The sequence below is a fragment of the Arachis hypogaea genome, chromosome 8 (genome assembly GCF_003086295.3).
Source record: "Arachis hypogaea cultivar Tifrunner chromosome 8, arahy.Tifrunner.gnm2.J5K5, whole genome shotgun sequence".
NCBI classification, from domain to species: Eukaryota; Viridiplantae; Streptophyta; class Magnoliopsida; order Fabales; family Fabaceae; genus Arachis; species Arachis hypogaea.
Window position 1 is genome coordinate 1 of NC_092043.1, and position 23,568 is coordinate 23,568.

The window sequence follows — 23,568 nt, forward strand, 5'->3', positions numbered from 1 at the left end:
CCTAGAAAACCATAGAAAATCTTAGAAAAACCCTCAAAAATTATAGAAAACTCTAAAAAACTCTCGAAAACCCTAGAAAACCAAATCCTAGAAAATCCCTAGAAAATCCTAGAAAACCCTAGAAAATCCCAGAAAATCCCTAGAAAAACCTTTAAAATCCTAGAAAATCCTTAGAGGATCCTAGAAAGCCCAAGAAAACCCTAGAAAATCCTAGAATATCCTAGAAAAACTCTAAAAAACCCTAGAAAATCCTAGAAAAACCCTTGAAAATCGTAGAAAACCCTAAAAAACCCTCAAAAACCCAAGAAAATCCTAAGAAAACCATAGAAAACCCTAGAAAAACCTAGAAAAACCCAAGAAATCCTAGAGAATCGTAGAAAACAAAAAAAACCCTAGAAAACACTAGAAAACCCTAGAAAACTCCTAGAAAAACCTAGAAAATCCTATAAAACCCAAAAAAATTCTAGAAAACCCTTGAAAATCCTAGAAAACCCTAGAAAACCCTAGAAAAACCCTAGAAATCCCTAGAAAACCCTAAGAAATTCCTAGAAAATCCTAGAAAATCAAAGAAAACCCTAGAAAACCCTAGAAAATCCTAGAAAAACCCTGAAAAATCCTAGAAAACACTACAAAATCCTAGAAAAACCCTTGAAAACCATAGAAAACCCTACAAATCCATAGAACCTTAGAAAATCCTAGAAAACCCTAGAAAATCCTAGAAAACCCAACAAAACCACAGAGAACCCAAGAAAACTCCTAGAAAAACCTAAAAAACCTTAAAATACCCTCAGAAATAACTAGAAAAACCCAAGAAAATCCTAGAAACTCTAGAAAATCCTAGAAAAACCCTTGAAAACCGTCGAAAACCCTAAAAAACCGTCGAAAACCCTAGAAAACCCTAGAAAATACTAGAAAAACCCTGAAAACCCTCCAAAAACCCTAGAAAAACCGAAGAAAACCCTAGAAAATCCTAGAAAAACCCTAGAAAACACTAAAAATCCATTGAAAACCTATAAATCTATTGAAAACCCTAGAAAACCCTAGAAAAACCCTAGAAAATCCTAGAAAATCGTAGAAAAACGTAGAAAACCCTAGAAAACTCACAAAAACCAAGAAAACCCACATAAATCCCTAGAAATCCCTAGAAAATCCTAGAAAATCCTAGAAAACACTAGAAAATCCAAGAAAAACCCTCAAAAACCATAGAAAACCCTTAGAAACTTTCGAAAAGCCTAGAAAACCCTATAAATCCATAGAAAACCCTAGGAAACCCGAGAAAAACCATAGAAAATCCTAGAAAATCATAGAAAACCCTAGAAAACCCTAGAAAACTCCTAGAAACCCCTAGAAAACCCTCAAAAATCCCTAAAAAACCCTAAAAAACCCAAGAAAATCCTAGAAAACCCTTGAAAATCCTAGAAAACCCAAGAAAACCCTAGAAAAACTTAGAAAATCCTAGAAAAACCCTCGAAAACTATAAAAAATCCTAAAAAACTCTCGAAAACCCTAGAAAACCCTAAGAAAACCATAGAAAACCCTATAAATCCATAGAAAACCCTAGAAAACCCTAGAAAAACCCTAGAAAATCCTAGAAAAGCGTAGAAAACCATAAAAAACCCTAGAAAACCCTAGAAAACTCCTAGAAAACCCTCAAAAATCCCTAGAAAACCCTAAAAAATCCAAGAAAATCCTCGAAAACCCTTGAAAATCCTAGATAACTTTATAAATCATTAGAAAATCCTAGAAAAACCCTCGAAAACTATAGAAAACCCTAAAAAACTCTCGAGAACCCTAGAAAACCCTAAAAAACCATAGAAAACACTATAAATCCATAAAAAACCCTAGAAAATTCTAGAAAATCTTAGAAAACCATAAAAAACCCTAGAAAATCCTAGAAAACTCCTACAAAAACCTAGAAAACCCTAGAAAAATCTAGAAAAACCTTAGAAATCCCTAGAAAATCCTAGAAAACCCAAGAAAACCCTAGAAAACCCTAGAAAAACCTTAGAAAACCCTAGAAAAATTCTAGAAAAATTTAGAATACCCTAGAAAACCCTTAGAAATCCCTAGAAAACCCAATAAAACCTTTGAAAACCCTAGAAAATCCAAGAAAATCCCCAGAAAATCCTAGAAAATCCTAGAAAAACCTTCAAAAACTATAGAAAACCCTAAAAAACTCTCGAAAACCCTAGAAAACCCAAAGAAAATCTTAGAAAAGCCTAGAAATCTCTAGAAAAGCATAGAAATCCCTAGAAAATCTTAGACAATCCAAGAAAACCCTAGAAAACTCCAGAAAATCCCTTAAAATATCTAAAAAAACTAGAAAATCCTAAAAAATCCTTAGAAATTCCTAGAAAAACCTTAGAAAACCCTACAAAATCCTAGAATATCCTAGAAAAACACCAGAAAATTCTAAAAAATCCTAGAAAAACCTTTGAAAATCGTAGAAAACTCTAAGAAACCCTCGAAAATTTTAGAAACCCTAAGAAACCATAGAAAACCCTATAAATCCATAGAAAACCCTAGAGAAACCTAGAAAAATCCTAGAAAATTTTAGAAAATCATAAAAACCCTAGAAAACCCTAGAAAACCCTAGAAAACTCCTAGAAAAACCTAGAAAACCCTCAGAAATCCCTAGAAAACCTTAGAAAATCCAAGAAAATCCTAGAAAATCCTTGAAAATCCTAGAAAACCTTAGAAAAACCCTTGAAATTCCTAGAAAACCCTTAGAAATCCCTAGAAAATCCAAGAAAATCCAAGAAAACACTAGAAAACCCTAGAAAATCCTAGAAAATCGTACAAAACCCTAGAAAACTCCTTAAAAAACCTAGAAAACCCTAGAATACCCTCAGAATTCCCTAGAAAACCCTAAAAAATCCAAGAAAATTCTAGAAAACCCTAGAAAATTCGAGAAAAACCCTCGAAAACCATAGAAAACCCTAAAAAACCTTTGAAAACGCTAGAAGAACCCTAGAAAACCATAGAAAACACAAGAAAAACACTAAAAACCCTCGAAAACCCTAGAAGATCCTAGAAAACCCTAGAAAAACCCTCGAAAATCCTAGAAAACCCTAGAAAACCCTCAGAAATCCCTAGAAAACCCTAGAAAAACTTAGAGAATCCTAGAAAACCCTTGAAAACCCTAGAAAACAAAAAAATCACAGAAAACCCTAGAAAATTATAGAAAAACGCTAAAAAACAATAGAAAACTCTAAAAAACCCTCGAAAACCCTAGAAAACCCAAAGAAAATCTTAGAAAATCCTAGAAATCTCTAGAAAAGCCTAAAAAATCCTAGAAAATCCTTGAAAATCCTAGAAAACCCCAAAAAATCCCTTAAAATCCCTAAAAAAACACAGAAAATCCTAGAAAACCCAAGAAAACCCTAGAAAACCATAGAAAACCCAAGAAAAACTCCAGAAAATCCTAGAAAATCCTAGAAAAACCCTTGAAAACCGTAGAAAACAATAAAAAAATCCTCGAAAGCCATAAAAAAACCATAGAAAACCCTATAAATCCATAGAAAACCCTAGAAAAACATAGAGAAACCCTAAAAAACATAGAAAAACGTAGAAAACCATAAAAACCCTAGAAAACCCTAGAAAACTCCTAGAAAACCCAAGAAAAACCCTAAAAAAACCCTCGAAAACCCTAAAAAACCATAGAAAAACCTAGAAAACCCTAGAAAACCCTAAAAAACACTAGAAAAACCCTCGAAAACCCTAGAAAATCCTAGAAAACCCTAGAAAATCCTAGAAAAGCGTAGAAAACCATAAAAAACCCTAGAAAACTCCTAGAAAAACCTAGAAAACCCCAGAATACCCTCAGAAATCCTTAGAAAACCCTAAAAAATCCAAGAAAACCCTAGAAAACCATAGAAAATCTGAGAAAAACCCTCAAAAACTATAGAAAACCCTAAAAAACCATGGAAAACCATAGAAAACCCTAGAAAAACCTGGAAAACCCTAGAATACCCTTAGAAATCCTTAGAAAACCCTACAAAATCCGAGAAAAACCCTCGAAAATTATAGAAAATCTTAAATAACCCTCGAAAATCCTAGAAAATACTAGAAAAACCCTAAAAAACCCTCGAAAACCCTAGAAAAATACTAGAAAACTTTAAAAAACCCTAGAAAACCATAGAAAAACCCTCGAAAACCCTTGAAAATCCTAGAAAACCCTAGAAAAACTCTAGAAAAGCCTAGAAAATCCTAGAAAAACCCTCGAAAACAATAGAAAACCCTAAAACACTCTTGAAAACCCTAGAAAACCCTAAGAAAACCATAGAAAACCCTATAAATCCATAGAAAACCCTAGAAAAACCCTAGAAAATCCTAGAAAAGCGTAGAAAACTCAAGAAAACCCTAGAAAACTCCGAGAAAACCCTTAAAAATCCCTAGAAAACCCTAAAAACCCAAGAAAATCTTCGAAAACCCTTGAAAATCCCAGAAAACCCAAGAAAACCCTAGAAAAAACTCTAGAAAACCTGAGAAAATCCTAGAAAGACCCCTCGAAAACCATAGAAAACCCTAAAAACTCTCGAAAATCCTTGAAAATACTAGAAAAACCCTAAAAAATCCTCGAAAACCCTAGAAAAACCTAGAAAACCCTAGAAAAACTCTCGAAAACCCTAAAAAATCCTAGAAAACCCTAGAAAACACTAGAAAATCCTAGAAAAACACTAGAAAATCATAGAAAACCCTAGAAAACACCTAGAAAAACCTAGAATACCCTCAGAAATCCCTAGAAAAACCCAAGAAAATCCTAGAAAACCCTAGAAAATCCGAGAAAAACCCTCGAAAACCATAAAAAATCCTAAAAAACCCTAGAAAAACCTAGAAAACTCCAAGAAAATCCTAGAAAACCCTAGAATACCCTCAGAAATCCCTAGAAAACCCTAGAAAACCCAAGAGAATCCTAAAAAATCTTAGAAAACCCTCGAAAACCATAGAAAACCCTAAAACCCTTGAAAACCCTAAAAAATACTAGAAAAACCCTAAAAAACCCTCGAAAACCCTAGAAAAATACTAGAAAACTTTAAAAAACCCTAGAAAACCATAGAAAAACCCTCGAAAACCCTTGAAAATCCTAGAAAACCCAAGAAAAACTCTAGAAAAGCCTAGAAAATCCTAGAAAAACCCGCGAAAACCATAGAAAACCCTAAAAAACTCTTGAAAACCCTCGAAAACCATAGAGGGTTTTCTAGGAGTTTTCTAGGGTTTTCTAGGGTTTTTTATGGTTTTCTACGCTTTTCTAGGATTTTCTAGGGTTTTTCTAGGGTTTTCTATGGATTTATAGGGTTTTCTATGATTTTCTTAGGGTTTTCTAGGGTTTTCGAGAGTTTTTAGGATTTTTTATAGTTTTCGAGGGTTTTTCTAGGATTTTCTAAGTTTTTCTAGGGTTTTTTGGGTTTTCTAGGATTTTCAAGGGTTTTCTAGGATTTTCTTGGGTTTTTTAGGGATTTTTGAGGGTTTTCTAGGGGTTTCTAGGAGTTTTCTAGGGTTTTCTATGGTTTTCTATGATTTTCTAGGATTTTCTATGGTTTTTCTAGGATTTTCTAGCGTTTTCTAGAGTTTTTCTTTGGTTTTCTAGGATTTTCAAGGATTTTCTATGATTTTCTTAGATTTTTTTGGGTTTTCTAGGGATTTTTAAGGGTTTTCTAGGAGTTTTCTTGTGTTTTCTATGGTTGTCTACGATTTTCTAGGATTTTTGAGGGTTTTTCTAGGGTTTTTCTAGGGTTTTTTAAGGTTTTCTAAGGTTTTCAAGAGTTTTTTAGGGTTTTCTATGGTTTTCGAGGGTTTTTCTAGGATTTTCTAGGATTTTCTAGGGTTTTCTAGGGTTTTCTAGGATTTTCTAGGTTTTTCGAGGGTTTTTCTAGGATTTTCTAGGGTTTTCTAGGAGTTTTTAGGATTTTTCTAGTATTTTCTAGGATTTCGAGAGTTTTTTAGGGTTTTCTATGGTTTTCGAGGGTTTTTCTTGGATTTTCTATGGTTTACTAGGGTTTTCCTAGGGTTTTCTTGGGTTTTCTAGGATTTTCAAGGGTTTTCGAAGATTTTCTTAGGTTTTTTAGAGTTTTCTAGGGATTTTTGAGGGTTTTCAAGGAGTTTTCTAGGATTTTCTACGCTTTTGTAGGATTTTCTAGGGTTTTTCTTTTGTAGGTTTTATAGGGTTTTCTATGGTTTTCTTTGTTTTTTTTAGGGTTTTCAAGGGTTTTTTATGGTTTTCGAGGGTTTTTCTAGGATTTTTTAGGGTTTTCTAGAGTTTTTCTTGGTTTTTCTAGGATTTTCAAGGATTTTCTATGATTTTCTTGTATTTTTTTGGGTTTTCTAGGGATTTCTGAGAGTTTTTTAGGTTTTTCTAGGAGTTTTCTTGTGTTTTCTATGGTTTTCTACGATTTTCTAGGATTTTCGAGGGTTTTCCTAGAATTTTCTAGGGTTTTCTTTGGATTTATAGGATTTTCTATGTTTTTTTAAAGGTTTTCTAGGTTTTTCTCGAGAGTTTTTTAGGGTTTTCTATAGTTTTCGAGGGTTTTTCTAGGATTTTCTAATGATTTATAGAGTTATCTAGGATTTTCAAGGGTTTTCGAGGATTTTCTTGGATTTTTTAGGGTTTTCTAGGGATTTTTGAGGGTTTTCTAGGAGTTTTCTAGGGTTTTCTAGGGTTTTTTATGGTTTTCTACGCTTTTCTAGGATTTTCTAGGGTTTTTCTAGGGTTTTCTAGGGTTTTCTATGGATTTATAGGGTTTTCTATGATTTTCTTAGGGTTTTCTAGGGTTTTCGAGAGTTTTTAGGATTTTTTATAGTTTTCGAGGGTTTTTCTAGGATTTTCTAAGTTTTTCTAGGGTTTTCTTGGGTTTTCTAGGATTTTCAAGGGTTTTCTAGGATTTTCTTGGGTTTTTTAGGGATTTTTGAGGGTTTTCTAGGGGTTTCTAGGAGTTTTCTAGGGTTTTCTATGGTTTTCTATGATTTTCTAGGATTTTCTATGGTTTTTCTCGGGTTTCCTAGGGTTTTCTATGGATTTATAGGGTTTTCTTAGGGTTTTCTAGGGTTTTCGAGAGTTTTTAAGGGTTTTCTATGGTTTTTGAGGGTTTTTCTAGGATTTTCTAGTGTTTTCTAGGATTTTCTAGGATTTTCTAGGGATTTCTAGGGATTTATGTGGGTTTTCTTGGTTTTTCTGAGTTTTCTAGGGTTTTCTACATTTTTCTACGATTTTCTAGGATTTTCTAGGGTTTTTCTAGGGTTTTCTAGGGTTTTCAATAGATTTATAGGGTTTTCAATGGATTTTTAGTGTTTTTTAGGGTTTTTCTAGAATTTTCTAGAGTTTTCTTGGGTTTTTCTAGGGTTTTCGGAGGGTTTTCAGGGTTTTTCTAGTATTTTCTAGGGTTTTCTAGGGTTTTCGATGGTTTTTTAGGGTTTTCGACAGTTTTCGAGGGTTTTTCTAGGATTTTCTAGAGTTTCTAGGATTTTCTTGGGTTTTTCTAGTTATTTCTGAGGGTATTTTAAGGTTTTTTAGGTTTTTCTAGGAGTTTTCTTGGGTTCTCTGTGGTTTTGTTGGGTTTTCTAGGATTTTCTAGGGTTTTTCTAGGATTTTCTAAGGTTCTATGGATTTGTAGGGTTTTCTATGGTTTTCAAGGGTTTTTCTAGGATTTTGTAGTGTTTTCTAGGATTTTTCAGGGTTTTTCTGGGATTTTCTAGGGTTTTCTTGGGTTTTCTTTGATTTTCTAGGAATTTCTTAGGGTTTTCTAGGGATTTCTAGGGTTTTCTAGGGATTTCTAGGGTTTTTCTAGGGTTTTCTAGGGTTTTCTAGGATTTTCAAGGGTTTTCTAGAATTTTTTGGGTTTTATAGGATTTTCTAGGTTTTTCTAGGAGTTTTCTAGGGTTTTCTAGTGTTTTCTAGAGTTTTTTTTTGTTTTCTACGATTTTCTAGGATTTCTTGGGCTTTTCTAGGTTTTTCAAGGGTTTTCTATGGTTTTATAGGGTTTTCTATGGTTTTCTTAGGATTTTCTTGGGTTTTTGAGGGTTTTTTAGGGTTTTCTATGATTTTCAAGGGTTTTTCTAGGATTTTCTATGATTTTCAAGGGTTTTTCTAGGATTTTCTAGGGTTTTTTAGAGTTTTTCTAGGATATTTTAGGATTTTCTAGGGTTTTCTTGGGCTTTCTAGGATCCTCTAAGGATTTTCTAGGATTTTTAAGGTTTTTCTAGGGATTTTCTGGGATTTTCTAGGATTTTCTAGGGATTTTCTAGGATTTTCTAGAGATTTCTAGGGTTTTCTAGGGTTTTCAAGAGTTTTTTAAGGTTTTCTATGATTTTTGAGGGTTTTTCTAAGATTTTCTATGGTTTTCTAGGGGTTTTCTAGGATTTTCTAAGGTTTTCTTAGGTTTTTAAGGATTTTCTAGGGATTTCCAAGGGTTTTCTAAGTTTTTCTTGGGTTTTTCTACGGTTTTCTAGGGTTTTTCTAGGGTTTTCTAGGATTTTCTAGGAATTTCTGAGGGTTTTCTAGGTCTTTCTAGGAGTTTTCTACGGTTTTCTAAGGTTTTTTTATTTTCTACGATTTTCTAGGATTTTCTAGGTTTCTTCTAGGGATTTCTAGGGTTTTCTATGGATTTAGAGTGTTTTCTATGATTTTTTAGGGTTTTCTAGAGTTTTCTAGGATTTTCTAGGGTTTTTCTAGGATTTTCTAGGGTTTTCTATGGATTTATAAGGTTTTCTATGGTTTTCTTAGGGTTTTCTAGGGTTTTCGAGAGTTTTTTAAGGTTTTCGAGGGTTTTTCGAGGGTTTTCTAGGATTTTTTAGGGTTTTCTAGGATATTCTAAAATTTTCTAGGGTTTTCTTAGGTTTTCTAGGGTTTTCTAGGGATTTTTGAGGGTATTCTAGGTGTTTTCTAGAGTTTTCTAGAGATTTCTATGGTTTTCTATAATTTTCTAGGGTTTTTCTAAGATTTTCTAGGATTTTTCTATGGATTTATAGGATTTTCTATGGTTTTCTTAGGGTTTTCTATGGTTTTCGAGGGTTTTCTAGGGTTTTCTAGGGTTTTCTTTGGTTTTCTAGGGATTTCTGAGGGTATTCTAGGATTTTTCTAGGTTTTTCTAGGAGTTTTCTAGAGTTTTCTAGGGTTTTCTATGGTTTTCTATGTTTTTCTAGGATTTTCTAGGGTTTTCTATGGATTTATAGGATTTTCTATGGTTTTCTTAGGGTTTTCTATGGTTTTCGAGAGTTTTTCTAGGATTTTCTAGGGTTTTCTAGGGTTTTCTGGGATTTTCTAGGGTTTTCTAGGGATTTCTAAGGGTTTTCTAGGAAAAACCCTAGAAAACCTAAGAAAACCCTAAACCCTAAACCCTAAACCCTAAACCCTAAACCCTAAACCCTAAACCCTTAGAAACTTTCGAAAAGCCTAGAAAACCCTAAGAAAACCCTATAAATCCATAGAAAACCCTAGGAAACCCGAGAAAAACCATAGAAAATCCTAGAAAATCATAGAAAACCCTAGAAAACTCCTAGAAACCCCTAGAAAACCCTCAAAAATCCCTAAAAAACCCTAAAAAACCCAAGAAAATCCTAGAAAACCCTTGAAAATCCTAGAAAACCCCTAGAAAAACTTAGAAAATCCTAGAAAAACCCTCGAAAACTATAAAAAATCCTAAAAAACTCTCGAAAACCCTAGAAAACCCTAAGAAAACCATAGAAAATCCTAGAAAACCCTAGAAAACCCTAGAAAATCCTAGAAAAACCCTAGAAAATCCTAGAAAAGCGTAGAAAACCATAAAAAACCCTAGAAAACCCTAGAAAACTCCTAGAAAACCCTCAAAAATCCCTAGAAAACCCTAAAAAATCCAAGAAAATCCTCGAAAACCCTTGAAAATCCTAGATAACTTTATAAATCATTAGAAAATCCTAGAAAAACCCTCGAAAACTATAGAAAACCCTAAAAAACTCTCGAGAACCCTAGAAAACCCTAAAAAATCATAGAAAACACTATAAATCCATAAAAAACCCTAGAAAATTCTAGAAAATCTTAGAAAACCATAAAAAACCCTAGAAAATCCTAGAAAACTCCTACAAAACCCTAGAAAACTCCTTAAAAAACCTAGAAAAACCTTAGAAATCCCTAGAAAATCCTAGAAAACCCAAGAAAACCCTAGAAAACCCTAGAAAAACCTTAGAAAACCCTAGAAAAATTCTAGAAAAACTTATAATACCCTAGAAAACCCTTAGAAATCCCTAGAATATCCTAGAAAAACACCAGAAAATTCTAAAAAATCTTAGAAAAACCTTTGAAAATCGTAGATAACTCTAAGAAACCCTCAAAAATTTTAGAAACCCTAAGAAACCATAGAAAACCCTATAAATCCATAGAAAATCCTAGAGAAACCTAGAAAAACCCTAGAAAATTTTAGAAAATCATAAAAACTCTAGAAAACCCTAGAAAACTCCTAGAAAAACCTAGAAAACCCTCAGAAATCCCTAGAAAACCTTAGAAAATCCAAGAAAATCCTAGAAAATCCTTGAAAATCCTAGAAAACCCTAGAAAAACCCTTGAAATTCCTAGGAAACCCTTAGAAATCCCTAGAAAATCCAAGAAAATCCAAGAAAACACTAGAAAACCATAGAAAATCCTAGAAAAACCCCAGAAAATTCTAAAAAACCCTAGAAAATCCTAGAAAAACCCTCGAAAACCATAGAAAACCCTAAGAAAACCATCTAAAACCTTAAAAATCCGTAGAAAACCCTAGAAAATCCTAGAAAATCCTAGAAAATCGTACAAAACCCTAGAAAACTCCTTAAAAAACCTAGAAAACCCTAGAATACCCTCAGAATTCCCTAGAAAACCCTAAAAAATCCAAGAAAATTCTAGAAAACCCTAGAAAATTCGAGAAAAACCCTCGAAAACCATAGAAAACCTCAGAGATGGTGCTGGAGGTAAAGAAAGTGGTAGTGGCAACCTCTTTCTTGTCGTCTTCTTCTCCTTCTTACTCTTCTTCCTCCTTTGATAGCAATTCTTCCTTTCTTTTCTTCTCTTCGTCACTCTCTGTCTCTCTCCCTTCACCGTGCATTTTTTTTCTTCTCTCTTCTCTTTTTTTCGCGCAATAGAGAACCCTAATCCTCTTTTTGTGGTCCTTCTCTTCTAATCTTAACTTTATGTTTTATTGTTTTTTTTATTAAGTTGGATTTGTTTTATTTTAAAATTGATAGAAACTGAAAATTAAAGTTAAAATATGTATTAAAGATAAGATTTATTTTTTAGAAGAGGCATTACAAATTTTAGACAACACTTAAAAAATAAAGTTTAAAATAAATTAAAAGGCAATTCTTATAAAAAGTAAGATATTAGCTTTATAATATATAGTTGCTTTTGTATATTTGATGGAGCAACACTTAATACGTGTCTTTTAATTTAAAGGCATTACTTATAGTGTGTTGATTAAAAAATGTTGTTAAGTTCTATTTTTTTGTCACTCGTATAAAGTCTTGCCTATATATATTTTAGACAACTTTATATATATATATTTTAGACAACATTTTTAAAGTGTTATTTTAAATATATGTTGCAATAGACAAAAAAATATTGTAATGAATACGATATCAAATTATCATATCAAAAATACATTTATAATTTTACTCACACTAATTATAAAATGATATTGTTCTTTAATTTAATATATTCACCTTACGAAATTGAACTGCTTCTGTATGTAATTAATATATAATACACAAAATCATAATTCTTTATACTAGCATTATTTAAATTAACAAGTATAAATTTTTATTTTTAAATAAAAAAAAAACCATAGGACAACAACGAACACATAGATGAAATAGGACAAAGAAACCTGCAGCTATATTTACATATGAGAAATTATAATTTCTTCTTATTATGTCTAGAAATTCTCATAATTTAAAATTTCACTCACATATATTGAATTGTCCTTAATTACTATAAACAACTATCCATTATATATTGAGTAAATTTTGAATTAGAAGAATCCTTATGAAGCACACAGATAAAAGACTATACCATCACTCTTATACCCTGATATACACGCATCAAAAGGGAATGATTTCATCCACTGAATAAAATTGACCAGAAGGAGAATCATCAGGCAACAATGCAAGCCTTACAGGAGATTCAGCACCTTCATCAATGCTCATAAATCCAGTATTCTCATTCAAATCGGTCTTCACAAATCCAGGGCACACACAATTTACTCTAAAATTAGGGAATTTCTTAGCAAGCATTCTCGTGTATGCATTCAAAGCAGCCTTTGACATTGTGTAGCCTGAAACCACTATTGGCCACTTCTTGGATTCCAATGAACCTTGTTTGTAATCCTTAAGGAACTCTCTCAGAACATCGCCAAGTTTTTGGTTTGTGAGGTTATCAATGTCCTCAAACAATCCTCTAGCCCATTCATTTGGTATATGCTGAAATAAAATAATTGTTTATATATATATATATAAACATTGATAAGGAAAGAGTTTCGTCACCATGTAATCTAATTATCTAAAAAATTAAATATAAATGATTAAGTAAAAATATAAGAATTTTTCATTTTTTCTCAAACTAGGATAGAAATTTGAAACCCTAGCAAAATATAATCAATTATATTAAGTATATACAAAAAATTAATCACCAAATTAATTATAATATAAAATACGTATTAAATAAACATATATTTATACATGAAATATATGACAATTGATTTTTAACGTGTACATAGTATTTTTAAATTTAAATAATATCTAAACAAAAAATAGAAAAAAATCATCTGTAAAATGCATGTTATAGTTTTTAATCGTAGAAAATACACACATATATACAAATTAAATATATTACCTTCAATACCCCCATTGCGGAGGAAACATTGACAATCCTTGGTGAAGTGGATAGCTGAAGCAAAGTAAGAAGAGCTTCGGTTACTCTTTCAGCTCCAAAGAAGTTGGTTTCAACACATTCCTTAGCTAGTTCATAATTTTGTCTAACTATGATATTCCAATCGGTCCAACCTGTTAATTCACCCCTTTTCTACACCAACAAATTAGTTAAGGTTATGATGCCATCTATTTAGTGATAATATAAGATATTATCTTAAAAGCTTAAAATAATTTTATACTAATAAATTAATTATGATATATTTATGTCTTATTTCATATATTTTTTATATATATTTTATATAGATAATTGTTTTATGTGCATAATTGAATAATTTTATACTATTAGAGAGTTTAATTAATTATTTTTAATGAGAATGAGGGAATTTACCCTTCTAAGGACGTTCTCTCCATTTACTACTCCCCCAGGAACACCTGCGTTATTCACCTGCACCCATATTATTGTGTCGAACATGTATATTCTAATAATTCTTTGGTAATAAACAGTATCAAATATCAATCCAATACATGACTTTAATCAATTCGTCCCAACATCTATAAACGCCTATTAATTAGAAATTATATTCGATTGGCGTTGGATTTAGAATAATGCGTAACAGATATTAGTATTAACATTATTTGAAAATAATATTTATCAGATCAGTGCCTTTTTATTACATATTTTTATTTAGAAAAAATATACTCTATATCCTCAAAAATTAAAATGAAATAGTAAAACGTCAAAAATAAAATAGAAATGAAACTATCCTCCGATCCTATACTTTTTGTGCTTATTAAATGAAATGTGCGTCAAAATTCAGTTAAATATAAAAGTACTACATCAAATAAAATAATGTGTAACAAATATTAAGTACAAATAAACAGCTTACCAATATATCAAGTTTTCCAAATCTTGTCTTAACAAAAGCTGCCAAAGAAGCAACGCTGAGAGGGTCAGTGACATCAAGTTGATGAAAAAGCAAAGAGTCATCAGAGAGGGCAAACTCTTTCTTCAATCTTTCAATGGCTTCCAAACCCCTCTTCTCATCTCTTGCTGTAAGCACCACCACAACGCCACCAGTTGATGCCAATTTCTTGCATATCCCAAACCCAATTCCTTTGTTTGCTCCTGTCACTACCGCATACCTAATAAAGCAAACATATGTTAGTTATCACTAATTGAGATTTTTTTATTCATTGCAAGTGGATAAAAGTCTCATAAAAATAGTACAAGTCTCTGGGTAATTAAAGACTTTATTCTTTCATTTTGTTGTTAGAAATTTATAGTTAAGGAATCAAGATAATTATTATACGAGGAGTGTTAGAAGCCAGCAATTTTTATAATTTGTAGCCATCAAATAGCCATCAATGATGATTTTAATGGTATGAGATTAGTGTGAGATTTTATCTAATAGTTTACTTTTTTTTACTGGTTATATACTGGCCAGAATTTAATAAAGTTACTGCCTCCTAAACTTTTCTTTATTATATTTATCAATCTTACATTTAGAATTTACTACTAATTAAGAAGCTATAATATATATTTGAGCCCGATTACACATTGTTTAGCTTCGATTTTGAGCAAATGTTTCTTTCTTTTCTTTTCTTTTTTCTTATTCTTTTTCTTCCATTTTTTTCCCCAAGTGTTCACAAAAATAAAGTGTTAACAGGCAAATTAAGCGATGTATTTTCCTAGGGAAGTTCCCACCATTTTTAGGTTCAATTTATTATATCACACTTTTAATCGAAGGATATTCAATACTATAAATATAACGAAAATATTTAATAATCAAAGAAAATCAGCCAAAAACAGTCATAATTTATCTTATTTAATATTCATTAATTATTGCGACAATTAATAAATGTTAAATAAGGTAAGTTCTTACTTTTTTTTTTCCCTAGCATTACCCAAATATAAAGTAGTTTTATAAAATTATTAAATTACATATTATTATATAAGGAATCTGTTTGATATCTACAGAATTCAAATTAAGCATTTATTTCTACTGATGATGATATCATAAAACACAGCATTCGTATAAAAAAATTTCATATACTAATTTCTTTTTCCTTTGGATTTTTAAATTTCTTTAGAAGTACGTTTTAAGACTCGCATAAGAAGATTAAAATCCACAATATAATAATGGTTAAAAACATCCAATTTCATAATTTAATTTTTTTTATATATATAATTTCATGAGACTATCGTTTCTCTCTACCTTTTTGCTTCTTCTCCCATGTTGATGATGCCCAGCGTATTAAAAGCTTTAATTTGTTACAGAAGCAATTTTAAGAGAAATGATTTTGGTTTGTTTTTATCAGCTAATTGTTGGCATCCTTTTATAGCGAAGCTGCTCTTCTTTTTTATCTTGTCTCTATTTAAAAATTATATTATGAGAGATATATACGAAATAAATTATATATGCACCGTACACAATAATTGGATATTTTTAGGAGAGAGTAACCAAACGGAGAGTAATTATTTGTATGATATCAACATATTTACACGTCATTATAGGGACATATATGTCTATGCGTGTGTTTAATTATATTAGTGGTATTTGTCTAAGGGTATATATATACACACGCAACATTAGGAATCAAATATGGATATTGCATGTCTAAGGTTAGTTTGAATAAATAATTTAATTAAAATTTTTATAAAATAAGATTAAAACATAAAGATTTATATTAATAATAATTTATAAATAAATTATTTTATATTTAATTTTTTAGTCACAAAAATTTTTATTTTTAAAAAAAAAATAGATATTTTTTATTATAAAAATTATTTTTTTCAATTTTTTATAAATACTTTAATAATTTTTTTAAGAATATTTTTTAATAATTTTTTTATCTTTGTGGAATTTTGCTAAATATCGCATAAGAGTTAAGAATATTTAAAAAAAATTTGCATGGAATTACTAATTTTTTAAAAGAAAAAAATACATTCGTTGAATATATTGGTGTTTTTTGTTTTTATTTTATCATCAGTAAAAAAAATTATTTTAGAAATTTAATAAGTATCTTTTTAGCAAAATAATATTTTCATTTGAGTGAGATTGAAGAGAATAAGAAAAAGAGTGTTATATTTGTGAATGGTATTTGTTTATATCCTAACCCAAAATGTTAATAAAGTCTAAAATAAATAAAGTTCAATTAATTAAAGGATCTAATACGACCTGCATCTACCCGACCTTAAAGACCAGAAGTCGGGATAAGGAGGCTGCTGGTTTCGCCTATTTGAATAAGTAACTTATTCTTAAAATATTTTTTATTTAAAGATCTCAACAACTTTTAAGATAAAGGAAATGAGTCAAATGACCTTCCACGATTAAAGGTGGAACTACACTAAAAAAAGTAGTTATTATTATTATACACTGACAATTTCAGGTATACGCTGAATCTACTAAAAATCTACTTAAAATTCTTACTAACTTAAACGTCGGAGTCTCTTACAGATATCACCGCACTCTTTTTATGAGAAACACAGACGGTAACACCTTGATATTAACAGAAATCAAACGCTGTTTAAATATAGTTTAAACCTTACGTTCAGGCCTAAAGCAACTAAATTTCAAGTAACCTTTAAAATAGTATTATTGTTGAATGTGCCTTGTATAAGAGTGTGAATTGGCTTTTGTAGATGACAGAGAGCACTAACTAATAAAGCTCTGCACCAATTTAAACCAAGAACATTTATAACAAACTATTACCATCTTTTAGCCACTCTCAACAAACTGCATATTCAATACTTATTCTATCAGTATGACTTCTCAGTTTAATTGGTGCAAGAAGAGACCAAGGAAAATTCTTGGTAGAATTCAATGTTCTCTTTTTATAGTTATGTTTTAAAAAGAGGGAAAAAAAATCATATAACAACCATTGATTAAATTATATGTTTAAAATGTTTGTAGTGATAGATGTATATTGTGGTCCGTCTGACCTTATTACACGGATATCAAATTTGAATTATTTGTATACCTATCATATCGATGGTACGTACTCATACATATAATTTTCGTTCACCAAAAATTTATATATTTCAAGATAATGTAATTAAACCGTTGGTGAATAATATGTGTAAAATATTTGTAATGATAGATATGTATATCGTGGTCCCATTTTTTTTTATTTATGAAATATTGTGGTCCAAACAACCTTCTTAAACATAAATCCAATAATGTTTTGTTTTATATATCTGATGCTATGACATCGATGTTTAATTAAAAAAAAAAAGTTTATCATTTTATTCATGTTTAATAATTTTAAAAAATTATTGCAGATGACACTTATTAAATTATTTTTTGGCTCTTTTATTTATAGTATAAAATTTTTACATCTTTGATTATTACTATTATTAAAAAGTGAATTTCTAGAGTATTTATCAAAATTCTGAAAAATAGACATATCATCAATAAAAAAAAAAGTGAATTTGCAATAACCTTTTAAATTTGTGTCATTTTAGAAAAGGAGTCTTATTAACTAGTTATGATCGATTATTAAGAATTATTATATTATTTTATTAGAAATTTATTTTATTTTATTTTAATATATATGTTAAAAATTTTGTGTGTATATTGATTATGTTAAATTTGTGTTTGGATTGTGTTTTAATTTGATATATTTAGTTGAATTGTATGAAATTTGATTATAATTGTATTAATTTTTTCAATTTTTTTTTAAAATTTAATATCCATAGAAACCTACGCTTTTTTTACAAAAAAAAAAATAAATAAATGAAGACCGTGACAAAAATAGGAAAGAGACGGAGCATTTTACTAAACTGGACAAGGACACACGAGAGGAGTCTCCATTCTCATGAAATCTTATTACCATCCCTAATTAGATGTTCAAAGCATTCAATTAGATTCCAACTAGATATAATAAAATAATATATTTATGTACAAAATATATAATTTTTTTATTTATTATTTTAAAAGATAATGCTAAAGAGACAAAAAATACAGCTAGAATTTGTCTTATTTAACATTTATTAATTGTTGCGACAATTAATAAATGTTAAATAAGGTAAGTTATGACTGTTTTTGACTAATTTTTTTTAGTTATTAAACATTTTCGATTTTAAAATAGTCAATCACTAAAAAATCACATTGATTTGATTAATTAACTGATTTTTTGACCAATTTATTATCAAACAATTTTTAGTTTTTACCGAAACATTCGCACTTGATCTGGCTCCATTCGAGTTCAGATCTAAAACTCTAGAATCGCAAAGTCTCGATAGTAGTCTTGCTAAGCTTCGAAGCTCTACTGTTATGAGATCTTAGTTTTGATCGCAATTTACCTCTATGTCTAAAATGGAGGCGTATGCCATTTTAGCAGAATCACAACTCTAATTTAGGACTGTTCTTTACCTCTCTTCATGTTCTCAGTCCTCCCTGCTCACTGCACCATAAAAAAAAACCGTGCTTTAGAGAGAATGGGTGAGAATGTGAACTTCTCATTAAATACAGAAAAATAGAATGAGAAAAATCAATTTACAATATATCTAGCTATTGCTATTTATAGTTCTCACTAACAGCTAGTTAACTTAGCTATGCTAAATAACTACTATCTAACTAGATGCAGAGTCATCTGATCTCAGCTCAGCTACAACTACAAATAACATAACCAACTATTAGTTATAACTTGCTAAATCAGAATATGCTAAAATAATAAAGCCAACTAGTTAACATTTTCATCAACTTTAAACTAAACCAATCTAGTAGCCCGTTTTCAATTAACCGGGTGTCTAATTAGTTGGTTTGGTCTAATTTTTATAATTTTAGTATTTATTAATATTCTGATATTATTAAAAAGGTGAATTCTAGTATGAATATAAATTGTCGGGTTAGAATGACTAAATTGTTGACCACTCAATGAAACTGTATTTGCTGGCAAAAAGAGATCAACTTTAAATCTTTAATCATGTATTCTTGATTGATTTCTTCTTTATAGCCACCTTATTAGCCACTAAGAACAATAAGGTTACATCATAATGCACCAAAACGATATAAGTGTAGACATGACCATCTGAGTTTTGTACATTTTTTCTCCAAGGAAATCTTTCAAAATTCGAATTCTTGATGTTGTAAGTAAAACCCAATCGAGACTCTTCCACTAAGCTAATTCCCTTGGGTTCTGATGATGAATTTCGCTTCCCTTGTGTTTTTGAAAAAGAAAGCTCAGCAAAAGACCACAGCATCCTAACTAAGACCTACTATCAATGACGAATTTAAAAATTTTTGACGGTGAAGACAAAATATATATAACATAATAATAATTTTTATAATAAAAATATTATATATATATAAAAATCAGTTATTAAATACTGTAAAATAAAATAATTATTTTATATGTTTTAACTAGATTTATCATAAAATAATTATTATTTGATAATTTTATTTTACATAATTAAATTCTAAATAATTGTTGTCTATGTTTATGTTCAATGAATTTTTCTTCAAGAATTGGAGCTTGGTATTATAGTTTAAACCTGAGATAAAGACTAATATATTTGGATTTTCTTCATGAATCCTTGAACGCCAAACGTAAGCTTGACTTTATCAATGGCTCAATTCTTCCACCAAATCTGATCCAATCACTGAGTCAAAAAGATTTGAAAATTGGCAATGTGTGAACGACGTGGTGAGCACTTTGATTCTGAATTCAGCGTCAAAAGAGATTGCCACATCCCCCTTATCTACACAGAACTATATATGGAATGATTTAAAGAAATGCTTCCAGCATAGTAATGTTCCTCGTGACTTCGAACTGAACCATGAATTGATCAATCTTCGCCAAAGTGCCATGTCTGTCTCTCAATATTTCACAAATGTTAAAGTCCTATGAGAAGAATTGAACTCATATTAGCATGTGTTCAATGCAATTGTGGTGATGCTCAAGCAATGCACGAGTTTCTCCAAGCTGAGTATGTACATTGCTTCTTGATGGGTTTAGATGAATCGTTTGCATAAATTTGTGGCCAAATCCTTCTCATGGAACCCTTGCCAGCTATCAACAAAGTCTTTTTTCTGATCACTTAGGAAGAAAATCTTCGTACACTTTGTGAGAGAGATGATACTACCTGGCAGGGACGGACTCAGGGGAAGCAAGTAGTGGCCTTGGCCCAACAAATTTTAAAAACTCATATATTATTATAATAGATGTATTGTATAGAATAAAATTTAATAGTGTAATGATAGTAAAAAAAAATTACTATTCTTTATGTATTAAGGTTTAAATTTTTTTACATATATTTATATTATTTGTATTTTTTATTTAATTTAGAATTTTTTTTACATTTGTATTATTAAGATTAATTTTAATATTTATAATCATATAAAAAATACTTTAATATTATTTATAATAATATTTTTTTTTTAATTTTATTTAGTTGTTTATTGTTTTTTGATTAATTTTTACTCCTATTATTATATAAAAATACTTTAATATATTTTAAATTCATATGTTATTGCAATTAATTTGTATTATTTTATGTCATATTTTTTAATTATATAAAACATAAAAATATAACTTACTGTCACATAAATACTTAATAAAGTAAATTAATTATCAAAATATTTAAAAATAGATAATTTTATATTTTATTAGATGTAAAACCATAAAAAAATTATGAAAAAATTATAAAAACTGAGATAATTTTTTTATTTGACAAGTATTTATTAATTTTTTAATTAAAAAAATTAATTATAATTATATCTATTATCAAATATATAACATTATATTTGATTATACAAAATTTTTAATTTTCGACTCCTCTACTCTTAGATTCCTAGATCCGTCCCTGTCACCTGGCTTCTTTAATTGTCTATGTTGATGACATCATTATTGTTTGATCAATGCAAGAATTAGTGATATAACAAAAGATATCATGAGAAACGAAAATTATGATAAGTTACAAAATATTTTGTATAACAAAGAGGGTAAAAATATATTGAATTACAATAATTTACTAATTATAAAAATAGGAAATAAAAAATATTTGAAGGTAAAGATATATAAATAATTATATTCTTTACTTCGTATATATATAATTATATATATTTCGTATATAAATAATTATAAGGTGTATTTTATAAATAATTATATTTCATATATATATATATATATATATATATATATATATATATATAAATAAAAGATGTATTTTATAATGACTAACTTCTCATGTCACAACTATTTAATACAAAAATAAAGGGTGAGATTCATCTTTATTCCTTTCACTTTTTTAAGCAATTTTATCAAAGTCCCTAATATCTTAGAGAAGCTCTTTTTCAATAGGAGTGACTCACATTGGCCCCTATTATGGTCCTATCGAGTTAATTAATTAAAATAAAAAATTAATATAACCATTAAATTAATTTTTTATTAAATTAAAAAATAATTCAATATTATAAATTAATAATGTACAAAAAAATTAAATAACTTCATAAATAACATTAATAATAAACAATATATTATTCAAATTTTAATTAATCAGCAATATTACTTACGCTAAAGAAATATATAGTTAACAAAAAATGAATTGAATTGATTTGGATTCATTTTAAATCATAATATTAACAAGAGTAAAGTATTGTTTTTGTCTCCAACGTTTGGAGTAAATCCTATTTGTGTCCCTAACGTTTAAATCGTCTTATTTATATCCCTAACGTTTGTAAAAGTGATTCAATGTTATCCTACCGTCAATTATATATCATGAACGCTTTAGTTTGAGTTTTAAAAATCTCTTCTTGAAGTTAGAATACAAATGTCTGGGATAGAATCGATGATCCACTCCGAAAAATAGCTCATCAAACGTTGAAACTAATTCCTACAACATTTACGTAATTCACTTTTCTAGGGACATAATTGAATCTAAACACAAATAGTGGGTATAATATTAAAATCGAACACATTCAAGTGAGACCTAATTGAGAATGAATACATCCAAGTGAGAATAATTGAAAAATATAATCTGATTTGTTAGTATAATTGATAGTAGGATAACATTGAATCACTTTTATAAACGTTAGGGATACAAATAGGACGATTTAAATGTTAGGGACACAAATAGGACTTACCCCAAACGTTGGGGACAAAAACAATACTTTACTCTATTAACAAAATACTAGTTGGAAAAATTTGAGAAAAGTATTAGAGTAGATCAGAAGAAACTGTAATAATAAAAGTGCATATAAACTATATTTATGGAATAAATTCTAACAGAAATTATTTTTTATATGGATAAATATATGATGTTTTTGTTGTATATTACTATTTGGAATGTTTTACATAAGGGTGGAGATGCAGAGAGACTAACACAATACGCACCCTGCGTGTTGCATATTCATCGCAGAGTTTCGAAGTGCTTTAACAAGGATTTCCAGCAGAAATTCGTCACCTGTCGAGCAGTGAGACAACACACACCCTGCGTGTTAAAAGAGCAGAGGTTCCTCGCTTGGTTTCGAGACACCTTTGCGTCTGATACATGATCACGTATCGCGCTGTATCATGCATGGCGTTAAGATCCAGACTACGCATAAAATATGGAATGTTCATCGGTTGACTAACTGCGGGTGGAACCACTAAAGTTTCCGCGACTATCTCACCTCCCCCTCGTCGTCTTCATCCTCGTCACCGGCTTCATACGTAGCTTTGAACTCCTCGTCGCTATCATTGTCCATTCCTTCGTACGCTTCAGTTCTGTCATCTTGCACATATGGATCATGTTGAACCTCATCCGCAGTTATATGTTCAAACTAAACATACAACTATATCCTTGGATGTTGCACCTGAGTTTGCTGATGAATATAAAACATCTGCTGAATACTTGTTTCGTCAACGATCGGCATAACCTCAAACTGTATCAGGCCGTCAAATACGACAATTGGACTCCGGTAGAAAATGTTACTCACCCTCTTTAAAATATCACTTTCTATGCTCTGACAAAATCCGTACTATAGTTCCGCAAACCTTATACTGCATAGAACCACAACGAAAATATACTCTTACAAACAAAGCTCATATCCTCATATGTATTTCGTATAACTTCACTGTTGTGGTAAACCACTATATTTGCAGTGTTCTCCATCACACTAGTAGAGAAAAATACCTCTCTTGTAATGCAGTAAAATAATGAGTTTCGATTTTTATAGGCAGAAGACTCACCTCACAAGTTTCGTGTTGCAAAGTTATCCAACCAGCCAGTAGCGGAACTTGAAACAAATTTTTGGGGGGGCCATGATAGAAAATAATTGTCAAAAAACTTTTGATATGAACTCCATTTAAGATAAACTCGTCTAATTTCATCTCTTTGATTTGGATGATATTGCCAAATTTAAAGCCGTTTTCAAGTATTGTTCCAAAAAATTAAGGTCAAACTCATCAGATGTAACTTTTGAACTTTTGAAGATTGTATCTTACTTTCTTCGTGATTCATTAAAGTAGAAGAACTATCTACAGGTGTTGATATTGTAAAAGTTATATGTTTTCCTTTTTAAATATTAGCCTTCTTCTTAAAAAATGTATTAATTCTTTGATTTTTTTTTTATTTTATATAAAAATTAGAATATATATTCTATAGAATATGTAAAGAAGAAGTTAGAAGGACAAATATTAAAATTTATAATATTTATTGAATTTTTTATCAATTTATACAAATACAATAATATTAATACTTATTGAATATTCTATTAT

The 23,568-nt window shown here is 29.8% G+C and overlaps 1 protein-coding gene across 2 annotated transcripts; it reads right to left on the reverse strand.

The window, feature by feature from the left end:
* Positions 1 to 11,802: 11,802 nt before the first annotated feature.
* LOC112705510 ((+)-neomenthol dehydrogenase) lies at positions 11,803 to 15,217 on the reverse strand. 2 transcript variants are annotated; one of them, XM_025756333.3, is made up of 5 exons: positions 15,084 to 15,217; positions 13,755 to 14,010; positions 13,256 to 13,312; positions 12,830 to 13,018; positions 11,803 to 12,417 (listed from the first exon to the last, which is right to left on the reverse strand). In XM_025756333.3, the coding sequence occupies exons 1-5, from the start codon at positions 15,101 to 15,103 to the stop codon at positions 12,040 to 12,042; spliced, it is 900 nt and encodes a 299-aa protein (XP_025612118.1). In that variant the 5' UTR covers positions 15,104 to 15,217; the 3' UTR covers positions 11,803 to 12,039. The 2 variants fall into 2 exon arrangements, with proteins under 2 accessions (XP_025612118.1, XP_072056384.1); XM_072200283.1 differs by lacking the exon at positions 13,256 to 13,312.
* Between the last annotated feature and the right edge of the window lie 8,351 nt (positions 15,218 to 23,568).